Genomic DNA, 20,465 nt, shown 5'->3' on the forward strand with positions numbered 1-20,465 from the left:
CCTTGATGATTTATTATGATATTTTACTTCTAATTTAGCTGAAAAATGAGATTATTACTTAACACAAATTTTCTTTATATTATTATTAATGGGAACTGCTGTGCTGCAAATATGTTTGCCAGGAAACTGTATCATAACAAGAAGAACAAAGAAATGAAATGCATAGAATATAGTGGAGAAAAATGTTCTAGGCCCCATTATGAAAATACTTTCCTTAAATACAAATTAACTCTCAAAGTCAGGAACATATCCATAATTTACATACCAGGGAACTGTGCAATCTACAAAGAACAGCAAGCTGTAATTAATACTTAAGTGATGCTGTGGTTATTATTAACAAGCTGTAATACAATGAAGGAGTAAAATAACTGTAGAAATATTTTCCAACTATGTATCACAGCAAGAAAACACACCTTTAAGAGTATTAGGACAAGATTTTGTCAATTATTTGTGTCCAATTCTAGAATACATACAGTGAAACTAGTAAAATTATCAGTTAGAAAGATATTTTGATTTTAGTGAGTTTTCTTCTTTAAAAATGTGCCCCTTATCTCTAGTTTCATCTGATCTTATTACTGTTAATTTAGTGATTTTCATAATTCATTCCATTCTAAATCCAGAGTTTTAACTTTAAATTAACAAAATCTGGATTTGCACACAATCAAATGCAAAAGAACCACTGTTATAGGCAATTTTCATAAAACAGGAACTTCTGCTGCAGTAAAGAACAGAAGCTGACACAGTAGTCTACTTGCACAGGCTCAACCTTGCAGCTGTGCACATGCTGCTTGTGCATTTCCAAAAAGCAACTCGTTTGTGAAGCTGTGTTATATGGTGATCAATTTATGAAAGAAAAGAAAAACCCAGCAAATGCTTGTCACTGAAACCCATATCAACTTACTGATCTGACATGTAGTAGTAGTATTTTTCCACCTCCAGTGTTTAGTACTACTCAGTGAGTAGTACTGGAGTATTACAAGAGAGGGAAGGGGAATCATTCTAAGCTAGACACACTGAAGCTACAATTGCTGGGTAAATAAAAATCCAGCCAGTTCAAACTGGTAACTAACAGTACTTCACAGATGACTGATCTAATAATTTTCTACCCCCAATATACTAAGAAATCTCAGTCTAAGACTACAAGGAGGTATCTGAGAGCAGAAAGAAAAAAGAGCAAAGAAATAGAAAGCTGATGATACCATTAAAAAGCCTGAAAATTACTAACCACTCCAGAAACAGCTCACATCAAAATTCTGGCTCCATGTTCTCTCTTATCCTCTTATTAAAAGAAGTTTTGTAACAGCATTAAAAACATTCATTATACTTCGTTTCCTTTGAGATTCAAATTGAAAGAAAAACAAAACAACAGCTATTAAAATATACTCAAGATGTACTTTATGAGACTGGTAACACATGGCTTGGGCAGCTCGAGATCTTCAGCCTTTGGCTTTGTGCTACACAACACACCCAAGGCATATAGTAATGGCCCCATAAAAACATACTCTGCAATGACTTGCAGCTTAAATAAACATACTTGTCTTTCTCTTTTCCTCCTCCGAATATTGGATGCAGTAAAACTCCTCCAGTCTTCAGTTCATATGCCACGATTTGATCTAACTCCTAAGAACAAAATACATAAGTAAGCATAATTTTGAAGAGCAGAGAAATTATTTAAAGAAGACAGGAAAGCTTTTAATATTGTTCAAGTCATACCTCCTAATAAGCTTGTTTACAAAGGGAGAAATATCTTAAAATCAGGGATGTTCTTCAAATGAAAAACAATAATAAAACAGAAGAAATTAGCAGCTTTTACTTGTTCAGTGCTGAACAGGGAACTAATGCCAAACAGTGCTGAACTACGTTATAACCAGAGTATTATTCTTCAATAAGTAAGTTGTCTTTGACCAAAAGAAATAAATGTGATCAGCATTTCATGCAATGGAAAACAACCACAGACACACACACACAAATAAATATATTATATATAGATATAAATAAAAAAATATTTATGTCTGGCCCAAGCTCTGCACTGGGTCTGAACTTGTGTGATGCCAGGTTAACAAGCACACCTTAAGGCAGGATGTTTCTAAGGGCTCACTGTCACCCAAAAGTCAACATGAATCAAATTGTGTCAGCTTAAGCACAGGAAATGTTACAGATTTTCCAAATGTTTATATGTATTAAGACTTATTGATACATATCAACTTGCACACTTTCATGTATTGGTAGTACACTAGAAAAAGGGCAGAACTGGAGGCTGTGACAGTAGCACCTCTTGTGGACACTTTTAGTTTAGTGTGGACAGATGGGGAACAACATGAGCAACTTCTGCTGCAGACAGCAGTGAATGCTTCCAACAGATCTCCATCCAGTTCTGCTGCTCTCTGCAGCACTCACACCTTCAGCACAGACAACACAAGACTGAGCATTAGGCAGAGAAGGAAGTGGTACTGGGTCCCCAGGTGAGTAAGGGATGTAAACAGAGCAAGTGAGGTAGGATTTACTTTTTAGAATAGGGAGAGTAACAGAAGATGATGAGAGGAAGAAGCTACGTATCTTCTGGTGAATAAATGTTACTTGTAAAGAATGAGGAGTCACTGCTGCTATCACTAGAAAGTACCTGTCTCAAACATTACATTTGGAAACGTAAGCTATAGACAGAAATTTGTTTTCCAAGAAAAGAAATCACTTCAAACAGGGAATTTTTTACTATTTCATTATTTCATTTAGTACTTCAATGATACTAAAAGATACCTGAACCACCACTGATCCAAGCTAACACTGGAGCTTTTCTGAGCTCAAATAGCCATCACAGCATAATAAATTCACCAAATACAAATCCTTATGAATCCTATATTCTGTTCTAAGTATTCCAAAGTAGTATCTTTTTTTTTGACTCTTCTTTTGGTTCAGGAGTCAAAACAAAAAGAGGAAAACTAATTGCATGGAGAGACAACAACAATTATTATTAATTATTCATATGGCAGTCACAAAAATCTGTTTGTATGCTTGGTGTTCTTCCTTGCAGCAAGTGGTAAAAACGTTTTAGCTCTGAGGTTTGTCACTACTAAAAAGGTCTTTAGATTGCAATGTAAAGCTATATTATATTTGGGTTTTATACTGTATTTTCTTTGATGCAAAATGTCTGAAATGTATAGAAAATGCTATGATGTGCTACCTGTTTAATCCAGTGGCGATACTCGTTAACACCAAAGGTTTTTTTCATCCAAAGGCCATAAATGTAACCAGATATTCCCTTTAGCACCCATTCATCTGACCTATTATAAGAAAGAAACATGAATTGTATCACTTCAGAGGAAATTTTGTAAGGGATAGTATTTTTGACCAGCTCAAAAATAGCCACAAATTTCAAGAGGTTGTATAACTTCTCTAAGTCAACAGAAGTCTGATGAGCTGTGAACCAATTTATGGAACCTGGCAACTGGACAGAACTAATGAAACTGAAAAGTCAGTGAAAACTGAACTTCTACCACAGAAAACCAGATTAAAATATAAAACCTATTTCAGCTGAAACAATAATAATAAACAGGTGGAAATGGACACTAAAGTTAAAGCAACTGCTAATTGATATGATCTTAATTTCTTGATACACAACTCAATGCAGTGCAGAAGATCTGGACAGCAAGCAGACAAAATACCTATCTCACAATATGGTGGATACCCTTTTAAACACACCTTCTGTAAGTTATGTTCTAAGAGAGAAAAAATAGACAAAAACTAGAACATGATCATGAACTAGAACCTTAAACAGAAAAATGATATTGTACACAGGGTATGATGAAGTAAATAGAACAAGAATATATGAACTTGGAGTCATCATGAAGGATGCAAAAAATTGTCTTCATCACAGAAGTAGGCTAGAAATAAAGGAGAGCCACAGGAATTACAACAATTTAAGGACATGTTGATTTCCCTTGTTTAAGACAAGTATGCTCTGGGACATAGACTTTTGCCATTAAAAAAAGTAATGGGTTACTTGTCCCCAATAAATAAAGTGTATGCAAAAGGATTTAAGATACATACTGATCAAAACTGCAAGAGCTATGTCAGGAGGTTTTCTGAGACATGGAGTTATAGCCGCCTTAGAAGGAATTTTCCTATTTGACACTAATTTCTGCATTCTCCTCCCTGAAAAACTTCTTAATTTATTAGTTCTCTGCTCTACAAGTACTGTGCATGCAGGCTATACTTCACCATCCAAAATATCTAACAGAAATTGACTGATAATGCAAAAGAGTGAGCTTTCTAAAATTTTCAGACGCCAAAGCACACTACAACATTCAGGAAGATATATTCAATCTATATAATCTTTGGACCTTTTATCTCTCATGTTCTCCTTTCAAAACGACAAAAACACTAATGGATTTTCATTTATTGAGCTGGGTTTATTATTCTTACAATTTTTTCCATTTTTGTGTTTTTCTACAATTGCTGTTTTACTTATTTTTCTGATAAAATGCAATTTGCAAATTAAAATTTGATCTTCCTCGATATTCCCCATTTTCTGAAGAATACTATGGTAAAATACTTACCAGGACATTCTGGATATGAAACATCCAAAGAACTGCTGGGCCAGGGCCTGTGCCAAGCATCTCCTTGTCAGTGGAGTTTCATCTATAATCATTGCACTGTGCAAGAGATTTGTGCTGGAGCCCCAAAAAAAAGAAAATAACACATGAGCACTGGCTCCAGAGAAACTAAAGAGACCTTGCCTTAAAAATCAAAACAAGTAAAATAATTTCTTTACTGTTTTTTCAGTAAGATAGTAAGATCTTTAACATTTTTAATTTTTAATAATGTTAATGCAGGCAGATCTCCTGCTATTATAATCTATACACAACCCTCTGTATAGAGTCCAAGTACTTTAACTGGTGACACCGTTTTGGATTCCTGATACCTTTATTCCAGCTGGAGAAAAATAAAACACAATCAAACTTCTGCACTTAATTTGAGATTAAATAGTTCATGCATGGCATTTCTAATTCAGAAGGAAAATCACCACCAGTTTTTTCTTAAAGTAAATCCAACATCTTTATAATAGATAAAATTGGAAATGGTGTTAGAAGCCCGTAATGTCAATAAAAACAAGCCTTTTCAAACTAGAAAGCCCAACACTCAGGCTACAAAAATAACTAGGGTTTCACTTATTTCTCAACAGTCTTGGATCTGGAGCTTCTAGGCACATGGATTTAGAAGGTGCAATTTTCTCAAATACTAACCTGAAAATACTCATGGATGCATAAGCAGCTACTTCAACATAAGCTTCATCTATAAAAACAGTCTTGAAACAGGAGTAAGGATAGCGGCAGGTAAGAATCTCCTCATAAAATTCAAACACCTCATGAAGGTATGATGTGGTATGTTTGAGTAGTGGAAGAAGTTGTGGTAAACAAAAGTGAGTTACCTACAAACAAAGGAAAATTAGTTGCAAGACCTACAAACATATTTAAATACATAAATATAAAGTATATTATATATCTCAGGGAATTTCAACTAAATTTGCCCCATAAATTCAGACATAAATGGAATTACTGTTTATTTAAAGGCTTTTATTTTGGAAATAAATTAAAATACAGGCATTACTAGACAGACTTTATCATACAACTGTACTGATGAAGGTTGATATATAAATACCCATTTTTGGACTAATATATACTGACTGCAACACGAAACACCAGTAATTCTTTAGAAAAAAAAAAGGAAGCTCTATGATGAAGATTATTACCTCATGCATGTATGGATCAACAAGGATTTCAAAAGGTCCAATTGCCAAGGAGATGTTAGAAGCTGCAGTTGGAATAGTCAACATGTAATGAAAAGTCTTCTTTCTCATATCATGGGTGTATACAGTTTCCACCAAATCTCCATTTGAAACAGCCACCATTGCAGCATCTACAGTATACTCAAGTTTCCAGGTACACAACTCAGAATAGGAATCCACACAAGGAAACCAAAATCTAGAAAAGTTAGGATTAGGAAGAAAATGGTTAACAATTATACCTAACAATTATACTCTTTTTCACAGGTGATTTTTCTTTCAAGTCCCAAACTATATCCTTAAATACTTTAAGAATATATGAATGTTGACATACTGACTTCTACAATACATTAACTTTATAAAGCTTTACAAGCTTTTTTTGTCTTTACCTGCTGCTGAGCTATAAAAACTAGACATTCTAATTACTAATCGTTAGATGCTACTTCACATTGGTAAGCTCCTTTCAAGCACAAATTAAGTTTTAGAATTTTTTAAACTTGAAATAATTCAAAGAAATTATTTGTATTTCCTACACTTTAAGAAGAAATTGGAAATACAAACCTAACACTCAAAGACAGTTTTCTTACCTTGTGGAATTTTGATAACCACATGAAAAGACATGAGCCCCTCTTTCTGCCATGTTGCCCTCCATGTTGGGTACCACAAAATGAAGGCCTCCTTTTGGCTGGTCCAGAGAAAAGTTTATATGCACCTTCAGGACTTTTAACTCTGCAGCACAAAGACCAAAACTGGAGGAAGTATATACAACTTGCATGAAAGTTATTGCAGAATAGTAACTCAGTTTTGGACTCTAGGTCTTTGAAGATTATGTGATAACTTCATTCTCAAGGACTTCCCGGTCCACTTACAAAGTACAGCTAAAAACTTACAAAACTGAGACCTCCCTAAGCACAAATTACAGGAGATGCATTTACAATAATCTTTATTCATTAATAAAAACTGCAATTGGAATCACATTTCATCTTCTAATTCCCCAACAGTAAAGCATATTTATACACTGTATCCTAACAATGATCTTGACACCTTGCTGAAAAAATTTCTCCAAAAACTCTATGAAGCAGGCACATTCTTAAAGACATATTATTATTGTTTGCAGTTGCAAAATTATTATTGTTTGCAGTTAAAATCTCTTATTACAGTTAATACTTTTCCTGTAACTTAAGTGTCTTCACTTTGGTTTAGTTTCAAAGAAATCTCACCTATGAATAGATTGGCAAGCAAAGAAATTCAAGCATATGCTGAAATTTATCCCACAAGTGTCACTACATTTTGGCACTCAAACATTGAAAAGTGAAATTATACATGTTCAAATTATTTTCCCTTCTAGGCTTGCACGCAAGGCAACAGGGACTTACACAAAAATTAAACTAAACAGAAATATCTCTCCCATTAAGGTGCATCTGACAATATTGCATGAGTCAGCCTCATGATACAATTGTTATTATTCTCTCAGAGGTCTCATAAATCCATGGGAAAAACCAATAAAACCGTGCAAGAAATAATACAAGAAACTAGTAGATTCCTGTAAGAAAATAATCAACAATGGAGAGTAATTTATTAAAACATTTACTTATTCCAGATCTAGTATGCCAGTTTATAAAGGAGTCTACTTTCACTACCAAATCAATTTTAAAATGACGATTCCTTGAAGTGAGGTGGCATAAAATTATTAGAGCTTTGTAAAAAGCTCTATGTAACCATATCCTTGTAATTTTTTTTTTTTTTTGTTGGATCATGTATATTGTAAGCAGGTTCAAAATTACAATTTATCCCCCAGTACACTCCATTATTCCCACTTCCTCAAGTACTCTCCTGGGGTCGTGACCACCCAAGAGTATGTTTGTATATAGTGTCAAGAAACCTTGCAACACTTCTCTCTATTACCAAAAGGTGAAAGTACTTTTCAGAATTCAGATGGAGAGGAAAAAGGAAACATTAATCAAAAATTCAGAAAATAATGTAACACTACTTCTATTTCTTCAAAGCTGCTGTCTTCCTAAGCAAACTTGTAGCTGACAACTCTGACATCTTAAATTAATTTTTCAGTATGGTCTCTTTACCATCAACATGTTTCCACAGCTCCGAGGGAACCTTAATGCAGAGCTCTCCGTTTCCAGCATCTGGGTCCACAGCACTGACAGCAGCAGCATAGGCATTGGAGAAATAGTTGAGATTCCTCCTGTCAGAAATAGCCAGTTAATTCTTAAAGTACAGTTGTGCTGAACCGCAAAAAACAACTTTGGAAGTTAAGACAATTTCTATACTGAATTTCAAAGTGCATAGACAACCAAGTGTTTTGTTTTGTTTTTAAAGGAGTGGAAGAGAAAAGGAGTAAAAATGAGATTTCAACAAGCAGAACTTAAAATATGTCTCTTGTAGAAGTGATCTGTGATCAAAAAGACTTAAGCAGTAGTAACTCCCAATAAACTGAGAAAGGCTCAGTGTTCTTTTCTTGCCAGTAAGAGTAATAACTACATTTATTGGAATGAAAATTAAAAATTCTGGTTTTTATTTTGGATGAAGTTTGTATCTTTATTCTAAAGCTCTGTCTTGAAGATCTGCTTCCTCATACATTGCAGTTTTGCTCTTATTTTGCTTTTCTAAATGTTAAGATTTTAGCTTGGCAATGGTATTCTTCCCCTTTAGCTTGATGGATAGGAATAGGGGTTTTTTAATGCACCTGTAAATAGCACATAAAATATTATATGCTAAGAGTTTTGGCCCTAATATACAAACACAGAAATATGTGGTATACTTTTTAGTTTCTAGTTATATTTGAAACATTCTTCTTTTTTAAAGTGTATGTTTTTTATTTAAGATGCAAACACAGTTTTTTGTAATCAGGTTTGAGCAACTATGTATCACTGTGAAATCCTTTGAACCCCTCAGAGAGATTCCCAGGGCCTCGCCCTGGAAGAACATACCATAGAGTCTCCACCGAGGCTGAAAGAGAAGACTTCCCCACCGAGCCTCCCAACACTGACACAGTTTTCATTCCCCGTGTGTTCCTAATTCTTGTGGTTTCTCCTTTCCCAGTTTCCTCATTGGTTGTTGCATCCCTGGTGCTCAGCCCCCTCTTCCTTGTAGGGCAATACCCTTTGTCCTGCCCTTTGTACCACACCTGTGCCCTCAGACCATTGGCCACTGACCCCTACTTAACCCCGCGCATATCACATGCCTTGGGCTTCTGTCCCTGATTTCCCCTTTGGTGTGCTGGAATAAACCTTGGCTGGAATTTACCATACAAAAGGCCCTTCTGCCTCTCTTGGTTGAGCTAGCTGTGGCGAGTGTGGTGTGTGGACTTGACTGCTTTGCCTGAATGCTTACCCAAGCTGCTTTTCCACCGGAGATGCTTATTGGGAAACAGGTAACAGCATCCACCATCTAAATCCCACGCTGCTACATATCAGATGCTCATTAACTCCTCACTTCATTACAAAGTCAGATCATTACTTCAGTTATGACTTAGATTGTTTTCTACTGAAATGAGCAGGAACAGAAGCATATGTCTTCTGTTAAAGTACTTACAAGCAGGATGTTACCTTATTATTCTGTGTGATTATATTTAACTACTGGAGTACGACCAGTCAAGTTCAAAAATAACCCTGCTTTTAGACTTTATGCAATAGCTTTTATACTTTTTTCAAAATGGATTTCTAAACTGTTTAAAGCACGGGAGCAAAACCTTTCTTAATTCTAATTCTCCCGTACACACAGTTTTTCAAAAGCTTGCACATCTCTATATCTGAAGTGAAGGTGTTTGACTTACTTATCACCTTTTCCACAGAATTTAGGTACTGCTGATGAATCCAAGCACAAGTAGGACACAATCAAGCATAAACCAGTCATGGAATCACAGAGCCACAGAACAATGTGGGTTGGAAGGGACCTCCCAAGGTATCTAGTCCAACTTTCCTGGGGGAGGACAGCGACATCTTGCACTAGATGAGGTGGCTCAGAGTCCTGTCCAACCAGACCTTCAATGTTTCCAGGGATGGGGCATCTACCACCTCCCTGGGAAACCAGTTCCAGGGTTTCACTGCCCTCAGAGTAAGAGAGTTCCTCCTTGCACCTAGTCTAAATCTACCTTCTTTTAGTTTAAAACCATTACCCTTTGTCCTACTGTAACAAGCCCAACTAAAAGGTCTGCCCCATCCTTTTTATAAAGCGCCCTCTAAGTATTGAAAGGTTGCAATAAGATCTTCCTAGAGCCATTATCTTCACCAGGCTGAATAACCCGATTCTCTCAGCCTTTCCCCACAGACAGGTGCTCCATCCCTTTTACTATCCTGGTGGCCTCCCCTGGATCTGCTCCAACAGGTCCATGATCTTCTGTGCTGAGGACCTCAGAGCAGGGTGCAGCACTGCAGGTGGGGTCTCACCAGAGCACAGCAGAGGACCAGAATCCCCTCCCTCGCCCTGCTGCCCACACTGCTGGTGATGCAGCCCAGGACACTGCTGGCTTTTTGGGGTGCAAATGCACATTGCCAGCTTATACTGACCCTCTTATCCATCAGCACCCTGAAGTCTTTCTCCGCAGGGCTGCCTGCAATGCCTTCATCCCCCAGCCTGTACTGATACTGCGGTTTGTCCTGACCCAGGTGCAGGACTACTGCACCACAATGGAGTAAATTAACTTTTGGCTGGGGACTCCACCTTCTATGGAATCTAAAGTCTACACAAAGCAGACATGATCTCATTTCAGGATTTTGCTATCACCTAACCATTCTGTATTCACCATCCACAGAGAAAACAACCCAAATTACAGTACCTTACTTGGAAGAACAAAGTGTAATTAACCATGCCACCAGCAGCATTCTGTAAGTCTACGTATGTCAAACACCCTGCTTAATATTCCAAGTCATCCACAACTATAAAAAATTTTGCTAAAACACTGAAATATATTGAGAACATATTTTCATATAGTTCTTCATCTTTGGCAATAATAGTGCACAAATTCCCTGGCACCACTACCAAGGCTGAGAATGTCAGGAGCAGTAAACTTTTCTATTCTGCTTGAAAGCTTCTGAATAGTAAATGGGACCATTTCAGTAGAGAAACTCACAAACCTCAAATTTAAATATATTTTTCTTTTCCTTTTTCACAGTTAACTGTACCTAAAGGTAGGATATAATGGCAACAAGTTTTAAAAGGAAAAGGTTGAGTTTGTACCCTGCAATATAGTATAACTTCAGGTATGCCTCCAGAACAATTCCCACCCACTTAAACTCCAGCTGACGTGCTGTCTCCTAGCCTCTCCCGCACCACTACTACCTCACCCACTAAGGAGATTACTGTTCATCTGATCCTGTAGGGATACAGCTGAAAGGTCAAATGGGAAAATAAGTCCTTTTTTTCTGATCAGGTAGCTTTTAGTTGGTTTACTTCCTTGATCTGTCATGCTGAGGGGTCAAAGAACCTCCCTAAGCAAAGCTGCTTTAAGCTGTCCTTCAAATGGCACCCTAGAAAGGCAAACAAATACCACTGGGAAAACTCTATTTAAAGAGTCTGCATGACTAAGAGCTATTAGTAATCAAAAAAAAAAAAAAAAAGCTAGCAACAGAAAACCACAGTAACATTCTGTTAGACTGTGTTTAATTTTACTCCAAACTATTTTTGAAAATTGACTATTATTGATAGGGATCCCTTTCCTACACAGTGAGAATTTGTTCAAACTTTGAAGATTGTGATGAGCTTGTGGCTACATTTTAAACGTCACTGGGTTCACAGACAGGAAAAGGTTATGATTTTACAGCAAAGTAGGGAAGACTCCAGAGCTTAACATTTTATGGAAAACAAGCCTATTCTCATATTTCTATTTTTGTGAAGTATTCTAGTTCAAATGGGTGATTCATTGTAAAAGGAATCCATTAAAGGTATAGCACCACAGATTAATCTTTTCATAGATTGAACTATTCTCAATAAACTGCATATGGCCATTTTAAGAAAAACAGAGCATATACCAAAAGTTACAATCCAAGGAACAATGATAAATTTTCCTAATGCTAAGTGCAGATTGACAATAAAAAAACAAATATGTATTCATGGTCTTTTCCCAGCAGAGATACATTCTGTTATCAGAATTCACCCCTAACACTATTAATTACAGCCCAAGTGCAGGCAGCTTGAGTGACTGTAAAGAAGCAATACTACAGGTATTAATTTTTTAAAATTACTAATTTATTTCAAGCTTTCTGTAGCATTTCACATTAGCAGCTGCACCAGTGCCACAAATGTATGTGCCAAACATATAGTCTATAAACCACTGTTTTCCTACAGTACTTAACATCAACTTGGCAAAGTAAGTTATTTGTCCTGCCTGTAATTCATTACATTCATTACTCTTCAAAGTAATTCATTTACTATTTTACTTTGCTTCCAATATTGAATAAGCTCTTGATATTGGAGTAAATACATGATATACCATGATACACATTTATCATGTATACCATACATGATATACCATGATATACCATACATGATATAATACATGCACATATAGGTGATTTATTAATAGGGCAATGATTTGAATCTTTGTCATGCTGAAAAACCTAATTTTCATTCCTGGTCAAGTTTAAGGGCTTTGTCATCTCTTTACTAAAGCGCTCTACAGCTTTGTGTTGTGGTCTAGGAATTCTCCCATTTAGTGTTTCCACTGAAACTACTTCAAACCACTATCTCTAGATAGAGTGCCACTCTATCTCTCCACCCTGCCCCTGTGGTGGGCTGCAGAGGAGAACTGGAGCCACAAAAGGTAAAGATTATGGATTGAGATAAGAACAATTTACCAGAGAAAGCAACGAAATAAGACAACAAACAGTAACAGCAACAATACCAATGACAATGTGCATGAGAAAAGAGGTGAATGATTCACATGGTATTGCTCACCCCAGGTAACTCATGACAATACCTGACCCCTCTGCCATGCTATGGGATCTGGAAGCAAGCCTTTTTCTCATCCCTGGAAAATAAGGCAAGGTGGTATAGGATAATCTCCAGGTCTTAGCCTTTCCCTGCTCCTGACTACCGCAAAAATGAACCTTGTCCTGGCCAAGACACTTTGTTTATGTCTAACAAAGTCTATAATGAATTTTCAATTAGACAAGCATTATATCAGTGTAAATAAAGGCTATTTATTGCAGCAAGGCAACACATGCTCAGTCCACCAGAATTGTTTCTATTTTGTACAAAGTCTAAAGGCTTGATCATTGACTTCCCAGAAGAAAAAATACTGCAAGACAGACATGCCCTTAAGGTTGTCACATGGCTCTCTCTCACAGCTTACTGCTGCTTGTAACTGAAGTTAACAGTGAAGTCAGAGGATATCAAAATATCTTCAAATTTGTAATGTTTCCATACTACAGGCTTCAAGCTAAAAAAAAAGACAAATGAACCAGCATTGCACAGGAAAGCATTATGTGCACATTAGCTAACTATAGAAAAACATAGCTCCCTTTACACAATAATAACAGTAAAATGCAACAGCTTCTCACCCTGGCATCCTAATTATCCCACAAACGTGAAGCATGTAAGCAGGATCATCAAAAGCTTCACTTATCACAGATCAAACCACTGTACCCAAACATTTGCTGTATCTATTTAACAGTTTACAATCTCAACCATAAAACTGAGAATAAAAAATGTTTCCTTTGCCAGTTTTAAATAAATAGGGCTGAGATACAAGCAGTTGTCTCAGTATTCAGAATATGCACTGGGATCTCTACGTAGAAGTATAGCCCAGAAAAAGCAAGCTCATTTCTCTTACACTGATAGAATTGAAAAAGCAACAACTTATAAGAAAAAGAAAGATGAGGAGGATAGACAGCTGTAACAGTCAAAAACACCAGCCCCAAAACATGACCCAAATAGACACGCTCCAAAACTATATGCAGTTGCCACAAGATTTGAAACCCTTCTCAAAAGCACGAGCAAAATGAGATTCTCTGCCATCTTGCGTACACACGGTAAAACAGTGTGAATTATTTCATAGCTGTATATACAAATACCTGTTCAGGTGTTTGCTCAGTCAGGAAGGAAGTGATTGCTTTATCTAAGTTAATCCATCTATTCTGATATGAAAAAGCCATGCTGTCCTGAAGCCTCCAGAGGCTCTATTCTCAAAGATATTCAAAACTCAAATGGACACAGCCCTGAGCAACCTACTCTACCTGACCCCATGTCAAGGAATTGGACTAGATGATTTCAGAAAGTTTCAAGACAGAAATCCAACTTTATTTCTAGATAAACGTTTAAACACTCTCTCACTTGTTACCTGAAGTTATGGTTTAGGACTAATGGATAAATTTGCAATAGCATCAAAGCTAAAATATATTTAATATACTAATTCATGGCTTCTAAGCTTTCCTACAAGTTTCACCTATTTTTAATTACCTTTTTAGTTGAGTGTTTTTCTGATATGCAGGGGAACTGAAAAAATGCATGACTGAAGAAAATTATTTTACCTTCTTCAACACTGAGAATGTGAAACGACAGAGACTGCGTGTCAATGACTTTTTCCTCAAAGATGCTAAAACACAGTAGTACTATTTCAACTGAAAACAAATTGAATATTTCAATTCAGAACACAAAGAGGTGATCTCACAGATCTCACCAAAAAGTAGCGAAGAACATAATACTGAAGCAGACAGAATTGTGTCATACACAAAGCTGAATTCCTCAACCCTCTTTTAACTGTTTTCTTGCATGCCAAAATTTCCACAACATAACAGTGAGCCACTTCTCTTAACCTCCTATTAGCAAACATAACCTATCAAGTCAGAGATGCTGTAGCAAGTTTTCTAATCTTTACTCCATACAGAGTTTTCCATTTTAAATAGAATTCTGTTGCTAACTAAGGGAGTAAGAAGTCTTCAGATTATTTTAACTTTGATAAAAAGGTAGGAAAGTGTCCATTAAATTAACAACTTTTCTAAGTACTTATGCCCCAGATAAGCTACTTGGAAAAAATTTCTTCACAGAAAAGACTGTAAAGGTTGGAACAGACTGCCCAGGGAAGTGGTGGAGTCACCATTCCTGAAAGTGTTCAAGAAACTTGTGGACATGGCACCTGAAGACATGATTTACTGGTCATGGTGGTGCTGGGTTGACAGTTGGACTCATGATGATGATCTTATGGGTCTCTTCCAATTTCAATGCTTCTATGATTTTAAATCTTCTTTTAAAAATATCATCTAAGAAACTAAAAGCATTATCAAAACAATAGAAAATGTTTGTATATACAATTTTATAACCTGAACTTAAACTTCTTACACACCACAGGGAAAACTAAAGATTAAAAACAAAGTATTTAAAATTAACAGGTTGCCAAGAACCATTTTAATTTCCCATTTACTAGTTCAACAGACTACTTAAGAAAACTGTGCAAAAGGTAACAATCCCTGTAAGATCAGAAACAAACCATCACATCTAATCTGTGTCACAAAATAATTCCTGCAGCTAGTTCAGCTGCAAGGGTACAAAGGACATCATCACTACACTTGCCATAACAAGAACTTGGAAGAGATGACCAGATGATCAGATATAAAGAGTAGTACAAACCACTGTTTCTAGAAGCAGTTCTTAGTAAAGAAGGGCAGAGAAAACACACTGATGATTTTTTTGAGCTACTAATTCTAAAGTTTTTAGATTTCTAGTATTTCTGCTTGCAATCCTGCCTAAAGAGCAGAGATGCTGTATTTAACTACCCAGCTGTGACCAGGTATTTCAATGGAAAAATACACCTAACTTCATCTAACATTTTGTAACTCACTTTGCCTTTAACTTCTGAGATACAGAAAGAGGCATACTAGTTTCTTGTTATGAATATTTAGTGACCTCTGTCTTTCATAACTACGAATAACATAGGAGTTATGAAATACATAGATTTTCCATTAAATTTGAATAGTTTGAACAAAAAAAAACCCTCACCTTCTCCACAGAATGACAGAATTCCCTCTCCTAATCCCTTTTTTAACATAATGGGATTCCTCACTCTGATCATTTGAAATGCTGCTCCTTTCTCACACCTTCCAGGAGTTACACAGGATTCCAGTTATTACAGAATCACAGAATGGCTGAGGTTGGAAGCAGTTTTTGAAGGTCTTCTGGTCCAACCCCTCAGCTCCAACAGGTCAACTACAACCACTTGCTCAGGAGCATGTCCAGATGACTCAAATATTTTCAAGGACAGAGACTCCACAGTCTCAGAAAATTGTCCCAGTGTTCCGTTACCTTCACAGTAAAAACTGTTTCTTGATGTTTGGAGGGAACCTCCTATGTTTTAGTTGGTGCCGACTGTGCCTGCTCCTGTCAGTGGATGTAAGTTAAAATACATGAAATTCTATCAGAATACAAGAAAATGCTTTTTACTGTGAGGGTCATCAGCACCGGAGAAGGTTGCCTGGAGAGACTGAAGAGATTCCATCCTCGAAGATACTCAAACCCAAAGGGACACAGCCCTATGCAACCTACTCTACCTGACCCCATGTGAGGGGAATTGGACTAGATGATTTCAGCCAGTCTTTTACAGCCTAAATAAAGGACCCTGTGATTTTTTATCAGCTGCTGTTAAACAATACTTTCACTAGAAGTTTTTTAACAATTCAGCAAATTGTAAATTCAACCAAGCCAGCCAAAAGAAGTTGTGAGAATATAAATGTTTCAGCAAATCAAAAGAGAATACCTAGGGAAAACATTTGCCCATCATGCTCCTACCAAAAATGAAATGGCTAAAAGATATTTTGCTAAAGCCCCTTCCCTAGAACGTGCAGGATGCGACATGATTTAAAGCATACTCTTCAATATGAGATGCTGAAGAAATTTTAAATTTTTCCTTTCAAATTTTGAAGTGAGTTCTGGTTCTAGGACTTACACTGTTATCTACAACAATAAATAATGCAAGTTTGATTCCTTAGGAAAGGCCAAAAGCTTTATTTTCTAGATCTTCACAACAATCTAGAATCCCTGCAATAAGGATGGTGAATTTTTGACATAATGAGCAATAGCATCAGTAACAAAAACATCAAGTCACAAAGCAAACAGAATTACACAATTAATGTACTCAAGTGATTCAGTATCAAGACTCAAAGAAAATTTCATAACTCTGATAATAAATTCAGTGTCCTACATAAATGAACACCGTATTTGCAAACTGAATTATTGATGCTCTTGCACAACTGATCAATAAAGGAATACACAGTGTCTGTCTCAAGCACACAGATCAAATCCAAGGCCTTTTTCCCCATGAAGTACTTTATAGAAATTTTTTTATACTTTCACAAAACAAAACAAAGATATATTAGCACAAGAAATTCTAAAGAAAATTAGGGTAAGAGTCAAAATTATTGCCAAAATACTTCCCTAAAATTAGACCAGACCAAAAGTTACTATTAGGAAATTACCAGGTAAAACTTGACAGTAAAAGAGAATAGGTTATACTTAAGAACAACAGAAAACACTACATCTGCAGAGTCTTAAACACACCACTTACTGCTTTGACTCATGGTGACAGACCTCCAGTGTTGGATCATTATAGATGAAAGCTGCTTCTAAATCATTGACTCTCACTCTGTAAATCCGGCACTGTTTACTGTTCAGCTTGATTCTGTTCAGGTTTGCAACTGTGGGAAATATTGTGAGTTCCACATAACCCTATGAAAACACAAATAAAAATCTTCTGTAAAATCTTTAACAGCTTAAAAACTAGAGAGATATAAAAAATTATTACTATTAACAATTTTAAAAAATCACTGGTATAAAGATGGTATTTTCATATTTAAAAAGGAAAAGTATTTGCCCTTTAGATTTTCTACATTTTCTTTCATGCCATTTAAAAGGTGAATTTTTGCAGCTGTAAATGAAACAGACAAAACAAAAAATTCAATGTGACTGACAATCACACCTGTTTTACTGGAAAAAAATCTGCCTCTATTGACTAGATTTCAAGTTACTAGCATCACTATGTTGTATGTTTTGGTACTTGAACTTGAGACGAGAATTCTTAAAACCTAAGCAGAATCCTTTTAAACAGATAAGTAAATTGACAAAGACCCTTGAAGATTTTAGGCCTGAAATGATGAAAGTCTCTTCAAAGCCCAAGTGAACTCACATACAAGGTAGAAAACTCTGTAAGCCTACCCCTAACATCAGCTAACGCTGTGTGAGCATGAATTTTGAACTGCAAATTGCTCTGTAATATTTACAGTGCAGCAGCCTTCACTCTGAAATCTTTTTCTAGAAGTGCTCACAATTAGAAGGAATTTTATCTCAAGCAATGACAGACTTATGAGAAGCATCAGATTAGAAAGTATAACCTACGAAGTAGCTGAACAGCATAATTAGCTTGTGAGTCCAGTTTTTTCCTCTAAAAGCATGAAGAAAACCCAGACACTTAATTTCTATTTCACATTTTATTAGGAAATACTTACTACAACAGACTTTCTCTGAAAATTTACGTTGTTGATACAAACTACCTGATGAGTTGTGCTGAAAGAAAAAAAAAAAAAAAGTAAGGTTTTGTGTAAATGCGAGCATTTAAAATAATACTTTAACCCAGTTTAACAGAGGATATATGTACATAAGTACCGCAAATAGAATATACTTCTATAAAAATCATTAATGATTGTCTCAATCTTTTATGTGGTCTAAACCAAATAATGAATAGAAGTTACCCACAATGTCAGGAAAGTCCCCCAAAAAATCAAACACAGTACCATGCCAGGATGAGCATTTCTTGGTAATACAGGAAGATAACATAATTTTTGAACAACACTTATTTGTATGTAAGAATAAAGAATTACAAATGGCAGTGTCCAGGTCTAACACTGTAGTGATGAGCAGTATCAGTAATGGCATGAGCCATAACACTTGCAATCAGAGACCTGTGGAAAGTGTACCTGGAGAGCTGACACTCGTATGTAATTTATATAAGCAGGTATTACACATTAAAAGATACAGTATGTGCTTTACAATTAGCATGCCATAAGAATTTGTAATTTAAAATAATGCTAATCCTCTAATCAAGATAGGTATTTTATACTAGTCAAATGCATTTGCTTAAATTTTGAGTGATGTATTAGGACTCCTGGTAAATAAAACTGATTTAAAAGGTAGGAGATAAAATAATTCCAACTTTTAAAAAATCCTGTAAGTTATTTCTATGTAATTTCCTGTAGTAGGTGTCATCTTTACAGTAGTGCATTTCATGACTCAAGACAAAACCTCAAAATAATTCAACTTCTATGGCATATCACACTTTATATGTACAAATCCTGTGCATTAAGAAGTGACACTGCTTCAGGTGAGATAAAATTTGATAAAAATTCTTACAAGAGAACTACATCTAAAAATGGTTTCATTCGTTACTTACACAAATGTATTTCTGAGTAGAATCAGTCTTCTCATATAAACTTAATGTAACAGATTTGTAAAGAAATAAAAGAGGTATAACGAGAATTCTATTAAAATGCACTGAAATATACCACCAACTGCTTTGTAGCTTGGTTACAAGCCAAATAGTGAATGTGTGAAAACGATAATTTGCTTAACAAAGCGGCTTGCTGCAAAGCAAGCATTTTTTTGTACATAAAAAGGCCCTTTAGTCAAAAGGGCTTTTTGACACAGCAGTACATATGGAACATCGTAGTATGGTCTTTAGTACTGACACTATGTGAACAAATGTCCAAAGTTTGAAAAGCATAATGTAAATATCTTTGTAAGACTTACTGTCCATGAGTAAGTCCATTTACACATTCAAACATACATCTGCAACACATGTTTTCTGAATGCAAGCTACAAGCAACAGCTCCATCCTTCTTAAATCAGCCTGTGGCCTGACTCAGTGTGCGTTGGTTTCAAGTATAGCAATTTTAAAAAATGGATACTTATAATTTATAGGGTCTTGGGCTTTCAAATCCTTTGTCTCCTTTCTTCCTATTCATCCTGAACCGCAGCACTAAACACACACTGCTGACCGTCAGACGGGCATCAACATCATCCTCACTCAAGGGGTCCCTCGATTTTCCCCCGTGTCACGCCGTATTTGATAACTCATGTCCTCAGCGGATGTGTGACCCCCAGCAGTCACAAATCTTCAGCTCCATCGCTACAGCACCCACCAAGAAGCAGTGTTTGTATAAAACCTTCTGGGGGTGCACTCTGAGCCCCTCTGTCTGCTGGGGTTACGGAACCAGTCCAAGGCGCTTCCTCTCCACGGGAACTACGGAAAACAACCGGCTCAGCGGGCAGTGGCGGCGGGAGCGACGGAATCAGGAGGGCCGGAATCAGGACGACCGGGCAGGCACCGGGGTCTGCGCTCGTGGGAGCGCCGGCTGGGGCAGCGTCGTCCGCTGAGAGCCGGGAAAGGCGCAGAGGGTCGAGCGGGCCGGGCGGTGGCCGGGCCCGGGACAGGGTCGGCCCTGCGGTTCTCCCTCAGCAGCGCGCCCGCCGCGGCCCTTCCGCAGCCGCCGCCATCTTGGCGGTCACCTCCGACCCCGCGGGTGAGAGGTCACGGCCCGACTGACTGAGCGCTATCACTTCAGCGGGAAAGGCTGTTGGAGTTTTGCTTCTTACAGAAGGGCAGCTCGCCGGCGGCGACAGCAGAGAATAAGTAAAAAACAAAAGGGAAAAAGAAAAGAACCCCCGGAATAAGCCAAGAGCCGAGAGAGGG

At 36.8% G+C, this 20,465-nt stretch overlaps 1 protein-coding gene across 3 annotated transcripts in view; it reads right to left on the minus strand.

Moving 5' to 3' along the window:
• The window catches only part of TAF2 (TATA-box binding protein associated factor 2), a 60,550-nt gene extending 40,097 nt beyond the window's left edge, over positions 1–20,453 (minus strand). For 2 of the 3 annotated variants that reach the window (XM_053980931.1, XM_053980915.1), the window contains exons 1-10: positions 19,684–20,453; positions 18,226–18,279; positions 17,289–17,449; positions 7,861–7,979; positions 6,367–6,508; positions 5,747–5,978; positions 5,241–5,425; positions 4,554–4,667; positions 3,179–3,278; positions 1,535–1,620 (exon numbers count right to left, since the gene is read on the minus strand). In XM_053980931.1, the coding sequence (XP_053836906.1) occupies positions 1,535–1,620; positions 3,179–3,278; positions 4,554–4,667; positions 5,241–5,425; positions 5,747–5,978; positions 6,367–6,508; positions 7,861–7,979; positions 17,289–17,449; positions 18,226–18,279; positions 19,684–19,737 (1,247 nt within the window). In that variant the 5' untranslated portion in view covers positions 19,738–20,453. Of the gene's footprint in view, positions 1–1,534; positions 1,621–3,178; positions 3,279–4,553; positions 4,668–5,240; positions 5,426–5,746; positions 5,979–6,366; positions 6,509–7,860; positions 7,980–17,288; positions 17,450–18,225; positions 18,284–19,166; positions 19,502–19,683 lie in introns of those variants that run through there. The other variant, XM_053980925.1, reaches the window with a different exon arrangement.
• Between the last annotated feature and the right edge of the window lie 12 nt (positions 20,454–20,465).

This window comes from Vidua macroura, chromosome 1, assembly GCF_024509145.1.
Source record: "Vidua macroura isolate BioBank_ID:100142 chromosome 1, ASM2450914v1, whole genome shotgun sequence".
NCBI classification, from domain to species: domain Eukaryota; kingdom Metazoa; phylum Chordata; class Aves; order Passeriformes; family Viduidae; genus Vidua; species Vidua macroura.